We start from the raw sequence: 23,724 nt of genomic DNA, 5'->3' as shown, positions 1-23,724 counted from the left end.
GTCATGTACTTACTGTACAGCAATCTGGGTACCCAACCCATTGACGAAAAAATAGAGCCTGCATTTGGAAATTGTGCGAGTCAACAGTCTTGTCTCGAGTAAGATTGCACTGGGGGTAATGGGGAATGCATAATGGGTTGCGCAGTCTTCTCTTAAAGGCAATGGCATGTGGCACGGTGATTGGTTTCATTATTGTAATGCCCCAAACCACACCTATGCATAATGTAACGTAACAGGTAGCTGAGGTGTTTTGGGGCTGGTGTCCAAGGCGTGTTTTACAGCGGAACGCCTCTTACGCAATGTTAAATCCCCAAATGATGGGGTTTAGGAACTCTGACACATGATGGGGCCCTTACTGTACAGTAAGTACATGATGTATCTTGATAAAGCTATATACCTGTAGCTGTGTTATCCAGAACCCGAGTCCTATCCAAATGGCCTCGCCAAGTTTAGGGCTAATATTTTGCGCTGTTTGTGTGCATACGGAGGCCTATCTGTTTGCTCTACAGCAGCCCACCCTGATAAGCATTATTGTGCTGTAGGACACAGCCTGTTCAGCTGCCTGTGTGTGTGTGTGTGTGTGTGTGTGTGGGTGTGTGTGTGTGTGTGTGTGTGTGTGTGTGTGTGTGTGTGTGTGTGTGTGTGTGTGTGTGTGTTGAATGGACTGGGCAAGGACAGAATAGCAAACGGAGACTATTTGCCTTTTATCCCACACTGGCCTGTCATAAGTTCATAACGCCAGCAGTGGTGGAAAAAGTACTCAATTGTTTTACTTAAGTAAAAGTACCAATACTGCAATTTAGAACTACTTTGTTACAAGTAAGAGTACGGAATAGCAGATCTACAAGCTCACAATGCGTCGCGACGCATTGTGAGCAAATTTGGCTCTGAGATGTAGTGGAGTAAACGTGAAACTAACCAAATGGACGCTTATTAGATCTTTAAACTCTTGAGAGTGTATACAGGTCTCATTTGGTTTAATTTTACACGCCCACGAGTTATAGTTAAAGTATGAAGTCTACACAATTAGAGAATAATTAAATGGAAAACGTTGGCCTGTTATCTCTCCATATGGTACCACATCAATACAGCATGTCTATATATACAGTCTTGGGTCTTGAGCTACATCTCATCAGCTCCGTGGCTCAGGGGGTCACGGTGGCACTGTTGCCTCACAGCTAGAAGGTCCTGGGTTCGATTCCCACTGGGGACGCTGTTGCCTCCTCCGCGTCATCAGTGCCCCATACCCGAGGCCGGGTTGGCCAAAGGGCCTTTCTGTGTGGAGTTTGCATGTTCTCCCCGTGTCCCCTAGGGTAGGTACCCTCACAAAAAACATGCAGTAATCCTGGTCTCTAAAACTACCTCCCCCTGGCCAGCCGGGGCGCCTGATGGAGGGGAAAGGAACTGGTCGTGTAAACTCCCCCCTGTCAGGTGAAAAGAAGCAGCTTGGACTCCTCATGCATATAAGGAAGCATGAGGTCAGTCCGCTGCCCCCCCCCGGGTTGGCAGAGGAAGTGTAGCGCCCAGGATTACATTAGATAATTGACACTGGGTGAAAAAATGGGTTGCAAAATCGTGGGATAAAAGTAAAAAAATGGAACATAGATGGGGGTCGGCGGCCAATTACATATCATGAAATATTTCTATGTCAGTGCTGCTCATGAAATATTGAGCAGCACTGACAAAAAACATCCTGATTTAGAATACATTTGTATAATCAGTTCTCAGGTCTAAATGGATTAATTAATAGGTTCATATAGGGTAATTTCCACATTATATATACTGTACTAATGTATGTGCTTACTTACTGTACTTATTTACTGTATGTGCTGAAACATATTCATCCCTAGCCCTTACCAAACAGCAGGTATGATGTAGCAGACATTTGTTTTGACAGAGAGAGAGCAGAGCAGCACCACAGGAGAGAGGCAGATATAGTAAACAAGCAGAGAGCCTGCTGGCATCCATAGCAAAAACATTGCAGTTTGCAGTGCAAGCATCTCCTCCTCCCCTGATCCCCTGTGTGTGTGTGTGTGTGTGTGTGTGTGTGTGTGTGTGTGTGTGTGTGTGCGTGTGTGCGTGTGTGCGTGTGTGTGCGTGTGTGTGTGTGTGTGTGTGTGTGTGTGTGTGTGTGTGTGTGTGTGTGTGTGTGTGTGTGTTCCATAATTCGTTGTCGGGAGGAAACCTCATAACTACATTTTTGAGGTTTTTGAATTTTTTGGGGGCATAAATCAGTGCTATTGAACACCCTTTACGTCTGTGTGTTGTTTCGAAAATATTGAACCAATGGAAAGTAGAAAAAGAACTGCTTTGGACAAAACCTCTTGGACCCTCAAAATGTCTGCTAAAGCAACTAACTCCACCACCTCTCCCCCTCTCATGGAAGTAATTGACAATATATAAGGTCACAACACCAACTTTGATGAGGCTGTATTGCTTTGTTTTAAAAATATACGGTTTTCTCAATTTCCTGAAAAATGTATATTTCTCATTTCCATTTCCTACACATTGTTTTGGTCCCTGGCTGCGGTGAAAGTAATTGCACTCATAGTTTAGCGTTGGGTGCGTAACGTAACTATTGCAGATGCATACTGTATACATCCACAGTTGTCATGTTGATAGACCTGCATCTCTGGCAGTGGAAAATGAACATGAACATGAGCGTTACGTTAATGTTGTGTACGGCCTGTCTAAAGCCATGCTCCATTGTTGTCACACCACCACCCACTAGCCCAGTGTTGTGCTAAACCCGTGCTCCATTGTCACACCATTGTGTTAAACCTGAGACTGTAACCTTAGCGTGTGTGCGTGTGTGTGTGTGTGCGTGTGTGTGTGTGTGTGTGTGTGTGTGTGTGTGTGTGTGTGTGTGTGTGTGTGTGTGTGTGTGTGTGTGTGTGTGTGTGTGTGTGTGTGTGAGAGAGAAGGGCCGTATGTACGTCCTCCTCTGGCCCAACCACTGCTCTCTGACAGACAACACATGAAATATTAAAGGAGGACCAGTGGAGCTCATTACAGTACCTGCTCCCTGACAAGCACGCCTCCTTCCCTCCATGTTATCTACCTGTAGTATAGCTAGACACGTGGAATAGGACACCTGCCTGTTCGGGCTCTCTCTCTCTCTCTCTCTCTCTCTCTGTCAACATCTATCTTTTTATCTATCTCTTTTCCTGTATGTCTTTCAGGTCTAATTCATTTTTAATGTGTTTATCCATTATGAATGAAATGCATAAAAACCAAGCTGCGAGGTTATTGCTACCACACTGGAGTCCGTTTGCCTGTGTGTGTGTGTGTGTGTGTGTGTGTGTGTGTGTGTGTGTGTGTGTGTGTGTGTGTGTGTGTGTGTGTGTGTGTGTGTGTGTGTGTGTGTGTGTGTGTGTGTGTGTGTGTGTGTGTGTGTGTGTGTGTGTGTGTGTGTGTGTGTGTGTGTGTGTGTGTGTGTGTGTGTGTGTGTGTGTGCTGTTGTGGTAAAGATGAGGAAAAATCACACCTGTGCGGACTGAGCGATGCAACTATACTTTTGGTGTGTGTGTGTGCCAATCAACCCCAATCAGTTGACTGACTGCTCAGTGTGAATGGCCTAGCTGCAGGGGTCAATAGGTCGTACTCATGGGTCTGTACTCAGACAGGGGTCAAAGGGTCATACACAGACAGACAGACAAAGTCATTTATTGGAGGCGTTTGGTAGCACTCAAGTGCTAGACCCAAAAATCCAGTATACATAACCTGCCAAGAATAGGTACACTAATGGGGTTCATGTGGTTTATAGAAGAGCACTGGAGGTTCCATCATGCTTTCTCAAAGTTCTGGAAAAAATACTAGAAAAGCATGGACAAATTAGATTTGTTACAGCCTGTTGAAGTTTTGGAATTATGTGATATGATGAATACAAAGCACACTAAAACCTGGCCAATAAAATAAAAGTCACACCCGTGTGAATGAAGTGGTGGTGCAACTCTGTGTGGGTCCCCGGGGGGTCCCTAGAAGTTCCAGACCCCCCAGGGTGTCAGCCTTAGAGTATATATTAATAGAGACGGCACCGGAGTTCTCCTCCCATCCACTTGCATTAAGTTGCTCAAAAGCGCATGAGGCGATTTTACTCCTCCTTCCGGGTAGGGACAGAGTGCATTCTGAGATTGATTGGGCCAAACACATGAACGCGCTGGCCGTTGACTATTATTGCACGGCGTTCAGTGTTCACGTGTCATCATGAACGTGCGCAATGATAGCGCACCAACCAATCGCTATTTTTGTGCTCGGACCCATGGGACCCAGGCAGGGAGAGGGACACACACAGCTGTCTATAGGAGTGGTTGCACCACTCTGTAAACCTGTATGTTGTCTAATGGGAGTCATTATGTGTTTCTCCTCTCACAGCGGACTGTAATGAGAACTATATACACTACACTGTTACCTGGTGTTTTCTCCTCTCTCACAGCGGACTGTAATGAGAACTATATACACTACACTGTTACCTGGTGCCAAGTGCAGCTCATCTAATGCCCTGTTGAACCGTTCTGAAAGTGGCTTTTTACTGGGCCAGTTATTTTCATAAGCTGATAATAACAGCGTGCCATCATATCACCATTATCGTTCTACATGTCACCTAGCATGAGCAAGAGCAAAATCAGTCAATTGCAGTTCAAGTGCAACATTATAACCTTCTCCGGTATTCATTGCTAATGAATTCAATGACGTCTCTGTCGATGGTGACGATACGTTATGAATGACAATGTAATGCAGTGTTCATATCTTAACACGAGAGGGCAGCATTTTGCACTCATCAAAAATTATTAGCAGTCAATACAAGGAACCCATGAAAAAGGTAAGTCGTGTACACTGCAGAAACATGGGGGCCAATCAGATTTTGTATGCTTTGACTTTCACAGCATGCAGTATGTGCCAGTGTTTTTGACAGCATATTTTGATTTAGTTTTATAGTCATAGTCTTTTGAATGAAATGTAGTTTTGTTTTAGTCATCTGAAAAGTTTTAGTGTACTTTTAGACGACTAAATATCATATGATTTTAGTCAACTAAATCCACTGTTGATTTTGTCAACAAAAATGTATTTTGGCTGACCTTAATGGTGCAGTAATGACTGATTTTACACGTGCGTGCTGAAAATAGCCAATCTACAACCTTGTAGATCTGCTATTTTCACGTGCAACACACAGAGCGCAACCAAAATGACTTGTCTTTTAGTTCTGCTGGATCTCTTCTCTAGTCCCTCCGGAACATTTTAGTCTAGTTTTTATTTGTTGACGAAATTGTCTTAGTTTTAGTCATCATAGCTTAGTTTTTATTTAGTTTTCGTCAGTGAAAAAAAGGCAGCTGACAAACATTTTTTGTTGTAGTTTTGGCCAACAAAGTTAACACCGGTATGTGCCACTCCTTTCTAACCATTCTAATGTCTCTCTCCTCACTCAGAGGTCACTGTCCCTGTCAGCATGAAGGAGGTGGGGGGCTACATCGAGAAACAGGTGGCATATCTGTCAGGTGAGGAGGGCCTTTCACCCAACAACCTGCTCTGGGTTTAACCCATTTAGGCCTGACCGACGTCGACATTTTAAAATTTCTGACAGTTTTCTGAAATATCTCATGTTTCTGTATCAGTGGTGCTCAATATTTCATGTCAGGGACCCCAAAAATGATATGTGATTAATTGGCCACCGACCCCCATCTGAAAATATGTTATTCCAGGGATTCCAGAAGCAAATATTTGAGTTAAAAAAAGTTCAAACACCTTGAGGCTTGTATATCTGCTATTTTTGAATAGCCAGTGTATAAAATATTGATAGAAAAGGGGCTTAAGATATATTAACAAATGTAGCTGGGGGCCTCCTGGAACACCATCACTTTGAGAACCACTGGGTTAAATGATATCGTATCAGAATCTCAGAAGCAATACTGCTCTAGTGATTATTAGACTTTTCAGATACACACCCTAGCTCTGGTCCATAGCTATGTTACTGTCGACTTCCAGGGCTCGCATAAATGCAGACCAGCCTCTCCTCTGTAGCGAAAATAATGTTTTACCTATACCCACCACAGCAATGCAGCTTTGGGCCAGAAAGGGATTTATTTTCACCCGAAGGAAAAATCTTCTCTACGATGGTTTTCTCTTGGCAATATCGGTAGAGGGCGCAGTGGAGTAACTACAATTATGATGCGAGGCAGGAAGCCAATCAGTCCCATAGCCTTAATGCAACGGCAGCAAGAGCAGTAAGGCTATGGATCAGAGCTACACACACCCCAGAGCCCTCTAATAGAAGAGTTACGATATAGAGAGGGCAGAGCCCTCTAATAGAAGAGTTACGATATAGAGGGAGCAGAGCCATCTAATAGAAGAGTTAGGATATAGAGGGGGCAGAAACCAGAGCTACACACACCCCAGAGCCATCTAATAGAAGAGTTACGATATAGAGGGAGCAGAGCCATCTAATAGAAGAGTTAGGATATAGAGGGGGCAGAAACCAGAGCTACACACACCCCAGAGCCATCTAATAGAAGAGTTACGATATAGAGGGGGCGGGCAGAGCCATCTAATAGAAGAGTTACGATATAGAGGGGGCAGAGCCATCTAATAGAAGAGTTACGATATAGAGGGGGCAGAGCCATCTAATAGAAGAGTTACGATATAGAGGGGGCGGGCAGAGCCATCTAATAGAAGAGTTACGATATAGAGGGGGCAGAAACCGAGTGATGTTCATGCAGCCTGAACTGAGACAAGCTGGAGTTGGAAATGCATTGTTTTCAACGAGGGCGGTGCAAATATGAGCTATTTTAGGCATGTGTGCAACATGGACACATGACAACTGTTTTAAAGTATTGTACAGTAACATCTAAAGTCGCTTCAATGTTTATGTTGTACTATTACTACAAAACAATCTAAAATACAGGGATCAAAGCTGAGTCCAAGTTGCCTGAGTCCAATGCATTTCTGCCTATACTTGCCAGAACTTGTCCCAGTTAGTTGGTTGTCCCCATGCTCAATAGAAGTCTATGTGGGAGAGCCGCCATTAGACTGAAGCCCCATGAAGTGAACGCAGTTTGCGTAACTGTGTCTATATCTAAGGCTCTGACACACTAGCCTGGCTAATAAGCCAGACCGCCGGCAGGCAATAGTTTTTTGCCAAAGGCTGATTCGGTCTGGCTTATTAGCCAGGCTACTGACACACCGTAATGCCACACTGTGCAGCTCTCCTGAATGTCCAGTGGCCACCTGGGCTGATGATGGCTACACATTGGGTTCTGTGTGGAAATTGCTGATTGTTCCATGTTTGTTTTCCTTTGCAGGAGGTCGAGGAGAAGACTCCAGCGTCATCATCACTCTCCCAGAATGCTCGGCTTTCAGCGACATCCCAGAGGAAGCCTTGGCCAAAGTTCTAACATACCTCACTCTCATACCTCGGTGTGTGGCCTCCCTATAAACTTCTCTATTTAGCTCTTTTTTAAATTTTATTAGCACATTTCCATTCACAGTTACAGTATAGTACAGAGGTTCATGTGTAATTATCAAGCATCATATTATGCATTGTGGACCATAATTTATAGTGTTTATAGGGTTCTCCCATTTTTTAAGTGGAATAGTCTTGTGAGTTATAGTTTCTCCATTTATACAAATATCCCAATGTTCAGCGCCTCTCTCTCTCTGTCTCTGTCTCTCTCTCTCTGTGTATTGCCCCCCCCCCCCCCTGCTTCCCACACCTCTCCGTTCCCTGCAATGCAGCATCGACTCCAGAGTTTATACATTCTGTGCACAACTTGCCCAGTGTTCTCAAGGCACAAGCTCATATACAGTACTTGTGCTATAGTGGAGTCCTCCTCAGTATGGCAACCTTTTGTGGTCAGGTGCAGAAAGTGGGGTTCCAGCATTGCCAGACTGATCGTGGATTCAGTCATGTTCTGTGAAGGAACATGTGAGTGAATACATCAGTCTGGCAACGACATCAGGCAATGGACCCCCCGCCTAGAGGTCCTCGGCGCGGGTTCTAGCCAGGGGGTCCTCAGCAAAATGTGTAAATATATAAAATCACAGTCTTTTTATACACTCACATTGCATCACTTTGTGGCACGCTGTAAGCTCGTATATGCTATTTTTGAATTGAATTATTGTCAAATGTTTTGTCAAAATGTTTTGGATAATCTGGACACAAATTCTGGGGTTTCCTGGCATAAAACATAATCAGATGGGGGATCCGTGGCCAAATTGCCTAAGTATACTTTTGGGGGTCCTTGACGTGAAAAAGTTTGAGGACCACTGCAGAAGATCAACAGGCAATTCATTGGGTGTGCAGTTCCCACATGTCCATACAGTTTGTCACTAGGTCAGGCTCTAGTTCATCACTGTAGCCTACCAGGAGAATTCATCACAGTCAACTAATATAAGTTAGTTATACTTTTGACATTGTACTTGGCTCAAATGCCTATAAATGACATACCGGTACACGAAACATGCACAAAACTGAAATGATGTTCTTGTTTGTGATTGCAGAAAGAGGCAGCCAGGGGTAAAATTCATCATCATTTTAGATCGAAGACTGGATACTTGGGCTTCTATTAAAACAGCACTTGCAAGAATAGCGGTGAGCTTCTCTCATTTCAGTTTGCTTTCAGACTATTATTTCTTTTTATAGTGAGATTTTATGAGGACATGATGCATGGAGGTAAGGGGGCCATGCAGGGAAATATCGATCGTCAGACACAGACGCTGCACGCGTTTCCTGCATAATGGAGATTTCCTGATAATGCACATTTTTATCTATGTACTGTATGTGCTGAACCAGCAAAGCGCTGTCCATGGTATCCTCACTGTATACTGATATCTTCTGAAGCATCTGGCTTTAGTCAGACTCGCAGGCAATGATACAACTGTATGATGCAGACCTTTATGCCAGAATATTAAAGTATAGCCTAATGTTATACAATGTGATTTATTAATGCAACTGTAATATTGAAATGTGATTGAAAGGCAAACTTTTTCGGGCTTGTCCATAATGGACAATATGATTGTGAACATGGACATTTTATCCTTCAACTTCTCGTTTATGCCTAAAATGACTGGATATATAGCCTATAGGTTTTGTAGCAAGAAATATTAGACCTTATTGTCGAATGTTTAAGCATGTGTTCTACTCCCATATATATATAGGCTATACTTTACTTTAAAAACATTTTCCAAATAAATATATATTTATTTTTACATTTTGGGACAAAATAACCAATTTCCCAGATATCCCTATAGTGCCATATAATGTCATCATAATTATGGGGACTGCTACTCCCATAATGCTGTGACTGGAAATCGTGCTAAAAAAAAGAAGCTAATACTGTGGGTGTTTACTTTTGATGACGTTTCATTCCGTGGAGCGGACGGTATGATGATGTGATGATGATGTTGGGGTGGTTGTGGGATTCTGGGAACAGGGGAGAGAGAGAGAGAGGCTGCAGTCAGCGCGGTACGTGGCTCTCTCTCTGCGGGAGAGCAGGCAGCCTCTGAGAGCCTTATTATATTCCTTGGGTGGCGATTTAACGGACGGGACGGGCGAGGAGGAGGGCTTGCCATTTTGGCAAGCAAAGCAATAAAAAGCACATTTTTGTTTTGTTACTTACACCGCCGAGATGGCAGCAGCATCGAACATGATGACTGAGAGTTCTCATCGACGAGGAATGCCCAAGATGCGGAGGACCCCGGTAACGGTTGATTATTTACCGTACTAAAAAAAGAGTTAGGGTGAAGTTTTGGGTGGGCTGGGAGTGGGACGGGTCCTGGCTGGGTATAACTGCGGCAGTTCTGAAGCAGCGATCATGCACCGACCGACCGCGGCTGCAGAGCTCAGATGCTGCTGCTGACTGTAGCACTGCGGATCGCCAATTCCGCTTAGTCATGCAATTGTTTCAGTAAATTGCAACCTGACTGAAAATCCAACTGCATGATCACTACTATGGATTGGATTTTAAATGCATGTTGTTCCATTTCTGCCGCCCGCGAGACTCAAGTCATCGGTTTTTTGGGGCGGGGGGATGACTTGAGGGCGAATGAATGTCAAAAGTTATGCACATATCATCACATGCAAATCGCATTGATGTGATTTAAATAAACGCACACCATAGGCCTACATGTTACTGCCACCTCATAATGTGTGAATTATTAATCCATCATGGTTAATAGCCTACAGTATGTGTCCATGTCCATGCATTAAGTCCGGGCCACATCTTTTTTTATTTAAAAAAGGCGACTATTTATGAACTGTTTAATTACTGTGAACTATACACTGTATAGGCTACATAATAATCATGCATTTTTCGTTTGATGTAGCACAGCAGCAAAACTGCAACCTTTCAAAACTGGCCAATGCTGTACAGTAGATTGCAGTGTAATGTATAGCCTCTGCCTCATCAGCAATGTGCATTTCACCACAAGATATGTCACATTGATGCATGTTAAGGATATGTTTCCTTAAATGACCTGCACATGTCCTGCAGCTTAACTTTGTGACATCCACTTGGTGTAAAGTCGAGAAAATCACAAAGTACATTTACTCACTCAAGTAGGCTACTTAAGACAAGTAACATTTTGAGGTAATGTTTTCTTTACATGAGTATTTCCAAATTTCAATACTTAATTACTTCTACTACACCTCAGAGGCAAATGCCATACTTTTACTCCACTACAATTTGAAAACTTTGTTACTATAGTTACTTTTTTAGATTTTGATCATTGTTACAAAACAAACATACATTAACCACTTGAGCCCTATTTTAGGCTTTGGCTATTTGAAAGTCCATCTACAAGCACATGAACAAGTCTTGCTTTTCATGGCTTTCATTTGAAATGTACCCATTCTACATACTGTGAATACACATGTTCAGTCCATCAATCATTCACAATGTGAAGCATTGTGAGCTTGTAAATCTGCTATTTTCAAAAGAGTTACATTTGAAAAAACTTGTGACATTCTGCATAATGAGTATACTTTTTACAATTGGTAGCCTACTTTAAGCACTTTTTGATACCAATACTTTGTATACTTTTAAACAAGTAGCCTACATTTTGAATCCCGGCTTTTACTTGTAACAGAGTATTTCTATACATTGCAGTATTGCTACTTTTACTTGAGTACTTTTCCCACCACTGGTGACATCTTTGTAGTGTAGTCTCTGATCCCTGCACTCATTAGGCTGGGTCTTCTGACAGTTAAATCTCTGGACTGACAGCTGAGAGTGTGGATACAGCAAACAGTAAAAAGCAGTTATACAGTGGCTAGTTAATGATGCCTGTCTGTGACGGATAGATCCTTCTTCTTAACCTGCTTCCTAACCTTTCTGTCCCAGACGATAGTGTACAGATGAGCCACTGTTGAGCCACTGTTGTCTCAGCACATGAAGCTTTACTATTGGAACAGCCCATAGAGCCCCATTATGAACCCGGCTGTTGAGTACACCAAGGTTTTATGTTAGAAATGTTGTAGACTCTACCTGCACAGCCTTTGTGATCTACTCACAATCTACCTTTTGGGCACCCCTGTTGTAGAGTATGGGTCCCCAGCATTTAGAAACTGCCGGATGCTAACTTGCAAGTCTTGCATATGTTGAGCAATTGTTAAAATTGGCATATGTGACCACATTTGGAATATATATTCTTTCAGAGCGAACGTTTTAATTAAAACTCAAATCTTTGCTTCTAGGGGGTGGTCCCTGGAACAACATATTTTCAGATGAGGGTCGGCGGCCAATTACATATAATTCTGGGGCTGCTTCACATGAAATAGTTTGAGAACCACTGATATAGAAACATAGGTTTTGTTCTGAAAACTGTCAGGATTTAGAAGACATTTGTAGAATCGACCTCAGGTCAAGCACATAGGGATGTAATACTTCTCATTTTCCAAGCAGATATGACAGCTGTGTGTGTGTGTGTGTGTGTGTGTGTGTGTGTGTGTGTGTGTGTGTGTGTGTGTATACTGTGTCTCTCTGCAGGCCTCGTTCCCAGGGAACCTCCACCTGGTGCTGGTGCTACGGCCCACCAGCTTCTTCCAGCGCACCGTCACCGACCTGGGCTTCCGCTTCAGCCAGGAGGACTTCATGCTGAAGATGCCAGTAATGCACATTCTCCTCCGTCAACAGAGCATGTCCCACACCACCACCTCACCAGGTGGATTAGAGCAGAAAGATCCATGCAAAATGGCTCCCATGATTAAGAGGATTTTTATTAAAAACAAAAAAATAGGTTCTCCATAATATGCACCTTATAGCCAAGCTCTGTGGATCACAGCCCTGAGCGGCCCAACAATCCATTTAGACCAGTAGTACTTTATTGAAACAAGAAGAAAGCAGAAGTTGTCCAACTGAACCTTGCAGAGTTGGCGAGTTCTCACACAGCACCGTGTCTTATCTTTTTTAGGTGGTGATGCTGAGCTCTGTCACTGACCTGCTGCGCTACATCGATGAGAACCAGCTGACCTCTGAGTTTGGTGGCACTTTGGACTATTGCCACAGTGACTGGATTGTCCTACGAACGGTAAGGCCACAGGGTGGACTGAAAAATAAAGTTTGGATACAATACACTGAATCTGAAGCTGTGAATATCCATGAAGGGGTAATTAAACCTTTGCACAAAAACGTCATGGCTCTACTGCAGTGTTGTTTTTGGCAGCAATCTTTGATTTTAGTTTTAGTCATAGTCTCTTGAATAGTTTTCAATTAGTTTCAGACACATTTTAGTCACCTGGAATGTCTTGGTGTTAGTCTAGTTTTAGTCGACTAAATATCATAAGATTGTAGTAGACTAAATCTACAATTGATTTAGTCGAACAAAATGTATTTTGGCGGGCCTTGATGCCGTCATAATGAATGTTTTTTTCACTTGCTGAAAATAGACGATCTACAAGCTCACAACAAGTTGCAGCACGACGCGTTGTGAACTTGTAGATCTATCTTCAGCATGCAACTAATTGTAAAATGACTTATACTGGATTTCTTGTCCACTAGTCCCTTCCTAACATTTTAGTCTAGTTTTTATTCGTTGACGACATTGTCAATACATTTAGTCTTATTATTTAGTCATCGTAGCTTAGTTTCCATTTAATTTCCATTTAGTTTTGGTCAGTGAAAAAAGGTAGTCGACGAAACATGTTTCGTCTTAGTTTTAGTCGACGAAATCAACACTGCTCTACTGCTCACATCATGGTGGTGTTGTTGTTTTAATTATTTTGTGTGTGTGGTCTCTGCTCCCCCCTACAGGCCATTGAGAGTTTTGCAGTGACAGTGAAAGACATAGCCCAGATGCTGCAGGCCTTCGGAACAGAGCTGGCAGAGACTGAGCTGCCGGACGAGGGCAACACCATCGAGTACCTGCTGAAGACTCACACCGACAAGTACAGGAGGCTCAAGGTGGGACACTTCACTTCAGATTCTGGCTTTAGGAGCGTTATTGTTTGTCCAGTGAAATCATTAGACCAGGCGGAGGAAAGATTCTACACAATGTCTTCTAAATCTGTTTTCTGAAAAACTCATGTTTCTGTGTCAGTGGTTCTCAAACACTTTCATGTCAAGGACCCCCAAGATTTATATGTAATTGGCCGCCGACCCCCATCTAAAAATATGTTGATCCAGGGACCCCCCCAGAAGCAAAGATTTGAGTTAAAATCGTTCGTATTCAAAGATTTGACGATTATTCAAAAATTGGTGTGTTTTCTTTTACATCAGAACATAATGTACAGTATCATGCACCTGTTGGTGTCTGCGCTGGTTTTGTTGAATGTTGTCGGTGCCTTAAGTTATTCCATCTTGTGCAGGACGCCATCAGATCAGTGTCAAAGGAGGGCCGGCACCTCCTCTCCAGCCTGGAGGCATCGGGGACAGAGGAAGACCCCCACTGGGACGTGAAGTTAGACTGGGACACAGTACAGAGGTACAGAACACCTCACTGTTACGTGAAGTTAGACTGGGACACAGTACAGAGGTACAGGACACCTCACTGTTACATGAAGTTAGACTGGGACACAGTACAGAGGTACAGGACACCTCACTGTTACATGAAGTTAGACTGGGACACAGTACAGAGGTACAGGACACCTCACTGTTACATGAAGTTAGACTGGGACACAGTACAGAGGTACAGAACACCTCACTGTTACGTGAAGTTAGACTGGGACACAGTACAGAGGTAACAGGACACCTCACTGTTACGTGAAGTTAGACTGGGACACAGTACAGAGGTAACAGGACACCTCACTGTTACGTGAAGTTAGACTGGGACACAGTACAGAGGTACAGGACACCTCACTGTTACATGAAGTTAGACTGGGACACAGTACAGAGGTACAGGACACCTCACTGTTACATGAAGTTAGACTGGGACACAGTACAGAGGTACAGAACACCTCACTGTTACGTGAAGTTAGACTGGGACACAGTACAGAGGTAACAGGACACCTCACTGTTACGTGAAGTTAGACTGGGACACAGTACAGAGGTAACAGGACACCTCACTGTTACATGAAGTTAGACTGGGACACAGTACAGAGGTACAGAACACCCCACTGTTACATGAAGTTAGACTGGGACACAGTACAGAGGTACAGGACACCTCACTGTTACATGAAGTTAGACTGGGACACAGTACAGAGGTACAGAACACCTCACTGTTACGTGAAGTTAGACTGGGACACAGTACAGAGGTAACAGGACACCTCACTGTTACGTGAAGTTAGACTGGGACACAGTACAGAGGTAACAGGACACCTCACTGTTAAGTGAAGTTAGACTGGGACACAGTACAGAGGTAACAGAACACCTCACTGTTACGTGAAGTTAGACTGGGACACAGTACAGAGGTAACAGGACACCTCACTGTTACGTGAAGTTAGACTGGGACACAGTACAGAGGTAACAGGACACCTCACTGTTACGTGAAGTTAGACTGGGACACAGTACAGAGGTACAGGACACCTCACTGTTACATGAAGTTAGACTGGGACACAGTACAGAGGTACAGGACCTCCACCAAGGAAGTTTAGAGAAGGAAAAGTCATGGTCATGACGCTCTCTGTGGCAAATCTCGCACCAGGCAGTGAATGGAGGCGGCTAGCTCGACCAGCTCATGAACGAATTATTGTTCGTCCAGTGAAATAGTTTAACATGCCATAGCACATTGCCATGTTAAAAGTCAAGATTCCCTCTATCAGGTTCTTATAGACTGTTTCCATGATATGCTTGCTCACTCTAAAGGAGTTGACCTTGCGTAGTAGGTGGAGGCGTTGGTTACTTACACGCTTCGACAGGGTGTTAAACAGGCTGATAGTTGCATCATCAGTTCCTCTCTGACTTTTATAAGCAAATTGGAGATGATTTAAAGCTGTGAGAAACCATCACTGTAATTTGTCTGCTTACTCTTTCAAAACATTTTCTCAAAATAGAAGTAAGAGCAATGGGCCTGAAGTCTTTTAGTTCAGTGGCTCCAGGCTTCTTGGGGAGAGGCACAATACAAGACACTTTCCAAAACAGGGCATTGTTAGAGAGTCAAGCAAATACTGGAATAGCTTCAACACAATACCTTTTAAGTTCATTAACATTTTCTTTCAACATTCTACCTCTAAGGCCATCTGGCCCAGGCGCCGAGTTGGGCTTAATACAATTTCATTTTCACTGAGTGTAATAGGGACATACTCTGGAATGGACATACACACACTATCACGCTCAGCACTGAAGTCATTCATTCAACGGCAGAAAAATATATTTAGATCATTAGCAAAAGATGGAGAGGGGTGTGACAGGGGGGTACGCTTTTGCTTAGTTTCCCTAAAGTGACTTATACTGGATATCTTGTCCACTAGCTAGTTCCTTCCTATAACATTTGAGTTGTCTTATTTTTAGTCTATTAAATCAACAAAGTGCTGGTTGAGGTGATGGTGTGAGTGAACATTAAGTGACGGTGTGAGTGATCACAGAGCGTCATGTCTCTCTGTCTCCGCTCAGGCTCTTGGCTCAGCTCCGAGACATGGAGGCCGCTTTCGACGGCTTCTTTGAGAAGCACCATTTAAAACTGCACCAGTTCCTTCAGCTCCTCAAATACGAGAAAAGCTTTAAGGAGGTGAGTGTTCCGGACATCTTGTGTGTGTGTGTGTGTGTGTGTGTGTGTGTGTGTGTGTGTGTGTGTGTGTGTGTGTGTGTGTGTGTGTGTGTGTGTGTGTGTGTGTGTGTGTGTGTGTGTGTGTGTGTGTGTGTGTGTGTGTGTGTGTGTGTGTGTGTGTGTGTGTGTGTGTGTGTGTGTGTACACGCACGCGCGCGTGTGTGCAGATCCAGTGTCCATCTGCCTGTGTGTGTGCGTCCCGTTCAGATGGAGTCGTGTCTGGAGCGCCTGCTGGCTCAGGAGAGAGAGGTGTCCTCGACGGGAGACACCGTGGCTCAGATAGAACAGTCTCTGAGAGAGTGGGAGAGTCTGGACACACACGCACAGGTGAGAAGATCACAGCCAGACAACTATTCCACAATCTACGAATGCTATATAGAGTCTGGACCTACAGTATAGCCCCCATGAGCTGAGTAACGGAAGCTGCCATTTCCGTTCACGAAAATATAGTTTAAAATATCTAGACTAGAGCTTATTATTTTTGTTTCCTTTTCTGCTAAGCAACAAGCTATATATGCTTAGATGTTTTCTATTTATATTAGGATAAATGTGCGCGACTGTAACTTCCTTTTTGTCCTCCATCGTCTGTGACGTTGTCAGGACGTGATGAGCCGGGCCCAGATAATCATCCTTCACGGCCACCAGCTGGCGGCCGGCCACCACTACGCCATGGCGCTCATCGTGCAGCGCTGCAACGAGCTCCGCCACCACTCCGACACGCTCAGCACCGCGCTCAAGGCCAAGCGCGCACGCCTCACGCACACACACCAGCTGCTGCTGTGCCTCGGACAGGTACAGTACGTACAGGGGTACGGGGGGGACTTGTGCACGTGACGTGTGTGCAGACAGACAGACAGACAGACAGACAGACAGACAGACAGACAGACAGACAGACAGACAGACAGACAGACAGACAGACAGACAGTCAGTCAGTCAGTCAGTCAGATCCGATCCGTGATCACGTGATCGTAAAATTGGGGCCGATCACGTCATTTTCAACTGATCGGTACGTGTCCTATAAAAATATTAGGATCAGGGGGCAAATCGGTATCGGCACATACTCAAAAATCACATGATCGGAATCGGATCGGGAGCAAAATAAATATATAGTGATGGGGACATAATAATAATATCCATGGTGTCCTCCCAGGCCCAGAGCTGGTGTGACCAGGGAGCGTACATGCTGGCCCAGCAGCTGGTGGACAGGTTCCAGTCCAAGGAGGGTGCTCAGGCCGCCCTGAGGGACCTGGAGAGGCTTCTGGAGGACGCACCCTCCGTGCTGAGCTCAGGGCCCGACGTCCTGGCCATGGAGCATGAGGCCGTCCTCACAGCACAGCTGCAGGTATACTGGACACACCAGGCAGGCACCAGGCAGAGAGCGTTAGAGAGAGGCAGCAGGGGGGAGTCAAATACATTATAACACGTGTCACATCGATTGCAATGAAAACAGATTAATCTGCTAAAACAATTCAGAGTTGGAATTTGCATAAATGTAAGGTTAAACGTGAACACTAGGGGGTGGAAGTTGCCCAAATAACCCCCTGCCAGGCTGCTATGATGATGAACATCATCTGATCCACAGGGGGAAACATCTCCCTTTCACTTCAACATCAAACGCTGATCCAGATTTCATTATATATCGTCGCTGTTGGGCAAAAACCTCTTATCTCTATATTTTTACACACTTTTTGTGTTTTTTATACACTAGTACATCCACTCTATCAGTGCTGCATGGACTATTTTATCATTCTTTTACTGACAAAATCTCAGGAAATGAAAATAAATAATAATAATAAGGTGTTCAAGACTTCAATAGCATTGATTTATGAAAGAAAAAGGAGTGAGAACGATATTATAATATGCTCAGTAACGTTGCTCCTATAGAGGGCATGAATAATCCAATAACCTTGTTGTTTCCAGGCCCAGATCGGGAAGACGTTTGAAAAGCACGCCACAGTGCAGGACATGATCCAGAACAGGCAGGCGTGTCTGAGGAAGCTGGCCGACAAACATGTCCGCCCTGTGCAGCTGGTGGCCCCCAGGCCCGAGAACCCTCCACACACCAAGTCACCGCTCTTCTCCCCTAAGCATGGTAGAGACACACACACACACACACACACACACACACACACACACACACACACACACACACACACACACACACACACACACACACACACACACACAGATAAACATTGATAGCGACAAATAGTACCCGGCAAATAGCTTATTGACAAGCTCAAGAAATGTTAGCAGGAGCTTGAATACTTTAATTATAAAGTGAAGGTAATACTTTAATGGAAATGTGCACCTGAACTATAGCTACAGAATGTCACTGCTTTCAGGTAGAAACCTTGTATCTCCATATTAATGTTGTTTTTAGTTTCATGGAATAAAGGTTCTTCTTTTACATTTCCCCCCCAAAATAATAATTATGCTTTTGGACGTGCAAGGTTTCCACCTGACAGCGACAAATATATAATAGGCATATCGTCTCTGTCAGGTGAAAGCCTCATACATTTATATTAATATACTGTATAGTAGGCATATCGTCTCTGTCAGGTGAAAGCCTCATACATTTATATTAATATATAGTAGGCCTATCGTCTCTGTCAGGTGAAAGCCTGACAGCCTACACAAAACATTAAAATATGGACACATTTGTTTGTACACATCTTCATCTGCATCGGCTTCACAGCAGATTAAATGCGTGAGTCTTTGATCATCCAGGTACACTGGGCCTTGCCCTTATCTGTCCAGGCCTCTGTCCCTGTAGGATGCTTGTCTCCCCTGGCCCCTGGCCCCTGGCTCACTAGCACTTTGGTGGAACATCACACGGTCCCCGATACGTTGACGTAAAGTGTTCCTGTGTCTTCTAACGGCCCACCTTTTCTTTTTTCAAACGAGCCACAAGGGAAGCTAGTGTAATAATAATTACAGCTTCCCTCAGGGATATCTAGGGCCTTTTATGGGCCAGGATGCTTAGCTGTGTCAGAGCCACATATGTGCTTCATGTATACTTTAAAGAACCTTTCATCTGCAGGCCTCAAAGGAGGCGGGCCGAAGCCTATGTACCGTAGTTCCCAATTAATGCTGCCAGTGTGGAATATAATGTGGGAGAGGAGAGAGTGTGTATATACTGTATGGGCACGAGTATGACTGGATGTTTGGGCACTGTGCCCTTACACACTAGTTCTATTCAGTTGTTTGAGTGCCAATTAGACCAAAACTTTACAAACTTCTTCTGCAGTGGGAGAGAGAAAGTGATCGCTGCCATAATATAGATATAATTTACTATTCATTCTTTTATTGTGAGGGGCCTCGGGGAAATGTTCATCTATACTTTCACCAGATCTTTTGTCTATTTCCGCCTATTATTATAACAGGGTTAATGTGGTTAAATAAAGGCTTTTGACTAGCCCCATAAAGATTTTGTTCTAATTCTAAGAGATCTAAAAGAGCAGCGGCTCCCATTATGCATTTCTCTTTCATTTATATGATGTTTCGGAACCTCGGGCCTTCCTCAAGGTTATCATGGTGCGTCTCAGATCTTTACCATAGGAGTGTACAGTAATGAGAACTCTGCCAGGGAAGAGAGAGGCTCATTATATAAGCTCTGCCTGACTTCTGCCAACGCTCTGGAGAACATCCATTTAAGAGACGAGATGAAGAGAGGCGTGTTGGCTTTGATTTTAGATGATGCATGATACATACATACAGTACACGCTTCCACACATATACTGTACTGTCACACACACACACACACATGATTAGCTTAACCCGTTAAAACCAGGAAAGCAGCTGTGTCCATTTTAGATTTTAGCGTTGGCTGTTCAAAAATAGCAGATATCCCTGCTGTCGGGAGGAAACCTCCCAAATGTAAATTTTTCAGGAAATAAAGAAAACCTCATATTTTTATAACAAAGCAATACAGCCTCATCAAAGTTGGTGTTGTAACTTTATATATTGCCAATTACTTCCATGAGAGGGGGAGAGTTAGTTGCTTTAGCAGACATTTTGAGGGTCCAATGGAGCTAAGAGGTTTTGTCCAAAGCACTTTTTACTACTTTCCATTGGTTCAATATTTTCGAAACAATACACAGACCTAAAGGGTGTTAAATAGCACAAAAATTGAGTTATGAGGTTTCCTCCCGACAGCAACGAAAGCTCACGGCGTGACACTTTGTGCCGTACATCTGCTTTTGAGAACATTAGAAAAATCGTGAAAGTGTTTGGGGTGACTTTGGCACGAGAAACTACTGATTTAGAAGGCGTTTGTATCGAATCGGCCTCAGGTCTTAATGGGTTATTATAGAACCTGTATGGGGTCAACAACACACAGTACTAAATCAATACATACATAATCGCACATACACAATCTTGAGCTTTGAATGTAATTTCCGGCTTCGCCAGGCAGCTATGATCAAACGCCGACTGACAGTCATTCATGCGAGTTGTTGCTTTAGATGTGAGTTTCTATATGTTCACTTCACCAGGCGCTGCTTCGGCGGAGGCAGTCCTTATTACCTTTTGATGAAGTCAAGCACCCATCATATCTGATTAGAGGTGTTTAAACCATTTTGGGCGGGAACCCCTTTTGGTGTTTATAGCTATTGAAAAATAGCAGATGTACAAGCTCGCAGCGCGGCACTTGGTGCCGCGCTGCGAGCTTGTAGGACTGCTATTTTTTTATCGTGAAAATGTAGCGCAAATCTTTTAATAAATATTCTTTCAGAGCGAACGTTTTTAACTCAAATCTTTGCTTCTGGGGGGGGGGTCCCTGGAACAACATATTTTCAGATGGGAGTCGGCGGCCAATTACATTTCTTAATTTCCCTGACATGAAATAGTTTTTTCAGCAAACTGTCAGGATTTGTAAGACATTAGAATCGTTCCCAGGTCTAAATGGGTTAAACCCACTGTAGACAGCTGAGATCAAACCGGGGTCACGGGCAGGCCAACCAAATCCCATACAGTAGAGTAGAGGTTTCTGTAACCCCTCATCTGTGAATCATAAAGATATTCCCTTTGTGTGATTTTGCTTGTACTTGTGATGTAGCGGCCATGTTGTGAGTCGCAAGATAGCGCCCATCAAAGCCCATGGAGAGATGCTGCATATAGAATATAGAGATGCATGGATTGAAGTTCTCAGGCGCCACGATTGATTTATTCATTTGGATTCCATAGAAGTCGTGGTGTCTTCTATGGAAGCATGCCATGCACCGAAAATAGGCCTTCTACAAGTATACAGCATAACACGTTGCGCTGCCACATGTTGTAAACTTGAAGATTTTCGGCTCTTCTCTTTATTTTAGTATTTATTAATTAAAGTGATCAAACTAACAGTAGAATTTAATCTTGCAGAAAATCCTAATGATCTCAAATATGTGTTAAAAGCAAAGGTTAACCCTCGTTGTTTTCACATTTTGCCAGGGATTTTATGGCCGACCATAGCATCAATCTAATGTGTGGGGGATAATTTCGCAAATTGCAGATGAGGACTTGGCCTAACACCGTTTAGTTTTAGTTTTTCAGCTGTGAGATTTTTTTTTGTTGCTTTAATCCAATGTAGACGAGGCTTAATTCTCTCTGTAAAATTCTCATTTGACGCTCGTTCACCCTTCCAGGCGATGGTCTGAAGTTCACCTTTGACATCTCTCTGCCAGGGAAGAAGGTGTCAAGGAAGAGCCCCAACTCTAGGAAGGTGAGCTGACCACAACAACAACAATGGCGCACACACGGCCAACACAACCCAGAGTGTTCCAGTATTACTCTGAGAGAGATGAACTGACACACAGCATGTTGTTATGCGTCGAAACAATCTACTCCATGTCAATCACACTATTCCTCTGTTGTGATTAATGCCATTTGTGTTTCTCTTGCCTATATATTTATTACAATGGTCAATTATGTGATGATATTGTACTCTGTGTAGAGATGACATTTTACCTGAATCCAAACGGAAAGTGTGCATCTGACAGTCTGCGTGTGTTGTGTGTGCGTGCATGTGTCGTGCGTGCGTGGGTAGATCGAGGTGATGCATGACTACCAGGAGAACAGGAGCTGTGTGTCGTACGGTCTGGAGGGAGAAGACAGTCCAGACCTCCTGAGGAGGTACAGTGTGCGTCCGTCCTCAACACTTGCATGCTTGTTCATTCTCTTTGCTCAGTGCTAATGATGCCCTTTGATGCTTTCTCTCTCTCTCTCACTCACTCAATCACTCAATCACTCTGTGTGTGTGTGTGTGTGTGTGTGTGTGTGTGTGTGTGTGTGTGTGTGTGTGTGTGTGTGTGTGTGTGTGTGTGTGTGTGTGTGTGTGTGTGTGTGTGTGTGTGCGCACGCGCTGCCATGCACGTGTGACAGGCACGTGATGAGGGAGCTCATAGAGACAGAGCGAATGTACGTTGAAGAGCTTCTGTCAGTGCTGCTGGTACGTAGGAAAAACACCATTCATATAGTGTGTGTCTACGTGTGTGCATGCGGGTACTGTATGCAGGAAAAACATAATTCATACAATGTGCTGTGCGTGCCGTGCACGTGTCCTCTGTAATTCCCAGCAGCACTGCAATGCTGCGTCAAATCATCATCACACCTGCTGCCATCGTTTAGTACTTCTCCAATAACCCCCCTTTTCACTGCTTTCTCATGAAGCCCTTAACAGTTAAGGGCTTCATGAGAAAGCAGTGGATTAAGGCTTAATTGGTTCAATCATTGCCAGGTCTTCGATATCAGTGGTTCCCAAAGTGGGGTCCGGGGACCCCCAGGGGTCCCTGAGGGAGTTCCAGGGGGTCCCCAGCTAAATGATAGTTTGGAACCAAATTGACCCTTATGGGTCTGTAACTCTGAGAGTGTACAAATGGTTAGGGTCCATTTGGTTCCATTTGTACACTCAGAGTTAAATTAACATTGATTTTACAATATAAATTGGGGTCCCAGAGATAGAAATGCCATTAAATGGGGAGTCCATAGACTAATGCATGTCAAACTGGGGGTCCTTGACATTAAAAAGGTTGATAATCACGGATAGAGCCGTACAAATCTTCTCTTATGGGGGTCCCCTAGCTGGCATATCTTTTCATAAGGGGGGTCCGCGGGCAAATTAGTTGTTGTAATGCACATGTGTTGTTAATTGGTTCAATCATTGGTCTTCTATGTAACATGCTGTTGTAATGCACATGTCATTGGTCTTCTATGACCTATGTAACATGCTGTTGTAATGCACATGTAGTGTTAATTGGTTCAATCATTGGTCTTCTATGTAACATGCTGTTGTAATGAATGTATGGCTGCAGGGCTACCGGGCAGAGATGGACAACCCGGCTCTGGCGGGGCTGCTGCCTCCCGTCCTGCGGAGCAAGAGGGACGTCCTCTTTGGCAACATGCCCGAGATCTACAACTTCCACAGCGGGCAAGTAAAGGCCACTGCAGTCACACAAGGTCTTGTCATGGCACTATCACTCACTCACTCACTCACTCACAGGCGCATTCAGTATCACAGCTATGTGCTATAGCTAGACATTAAATATGCATGCTGCACAGTGTGGTTTGTACACGGGCACACAGGCTGCACACATAGATATAAGTATCGACGTT

The 23,724-nt window shown here is 44.0% G+C and overlaps 1 protein-coding gene across 1 annotated transcript in view; it reads left to right on the top strand.

Annotated features, from left to right (window-relative positions):
- mcf2a (MCF.2 cell line derived transforming sequence a) overlaps positions 1-23,724 on the top strand; it is a 50,901-nt gene that overhangs the window by 6,338 nt on the left and 20,839 nt on the right. Inside the window, exons 2-17 of the mRNA XM_080774213.1 lie at positions 5,427-5,495; positions 7,296-7,410; positions 8,494-8,584; positions 11,979-12,098; positions 12,403-12,519; positions 13,242-13,391; positions 13,796-13,911; positions 15,978-16,092; positions 16,339-16,458; positions 16,732-16,923; positions 17,282-17,473; positions 18,052-18,223; positions 21,759-21,835; positions 22,160-22,245; positions 22,495-22,561; positions 23,424-23,539. Of these exons, the coding sequence (XP_080630339.1) occupies positions 5,427-5,495; positions 7,296-7,410; positions 8,494-8,584; positions 11,979-12,098; positions 12,403-12,519; positions 13,242-13,391; positions 13,796-13,911; positions 15,978-16,092; positions 16,339-16,458; positions 16,732-16,923; positions 17,282-17,473; positions 18,052-18,223; positions 21,759-21,835; positions 22,160-22,245; positions 22,495-22,561; positions 23,424-23,539 (1,915 nt within the window). The remainder of the gene's footprint in view (positions 1-5,426; positions 5,496-7,295; positions 7,411-8,493; positions 8,585-11,978; positions 12,099-12,402; positions 12,520-13,241; positions 13,392-13,795; positions 13,912-15,977; positions 16,093-16,338; positions 16,459-16,731; positions 16,924-17,281; positions 17,474-18,051; positions 18,224-21,758; positions 21,836-22,159; positions 22,246-22,494; positions 22,562-23,423; positions 23,540-23,724) is intronic.

The sequence above is a fragment of the Protomyctophum bolini genome (genome assembly GCF_963924005.1).
Source record: "Protomyctophum bolini genome assembly, chromosome: 10".
Taxonomy (NCBI): domain Eukaryota; kingdom Metazoa; phylum Chordata; class Actinopteri; order Myctophiformes; family Myctophidae; genus Protomyctophum; species Protomyctophum bolini.
The sequence above is the reverse complement of the archived record's forward strand: the minus strand, read 5'-3'. Positions and strand labels throughout refer to the sequence as shown.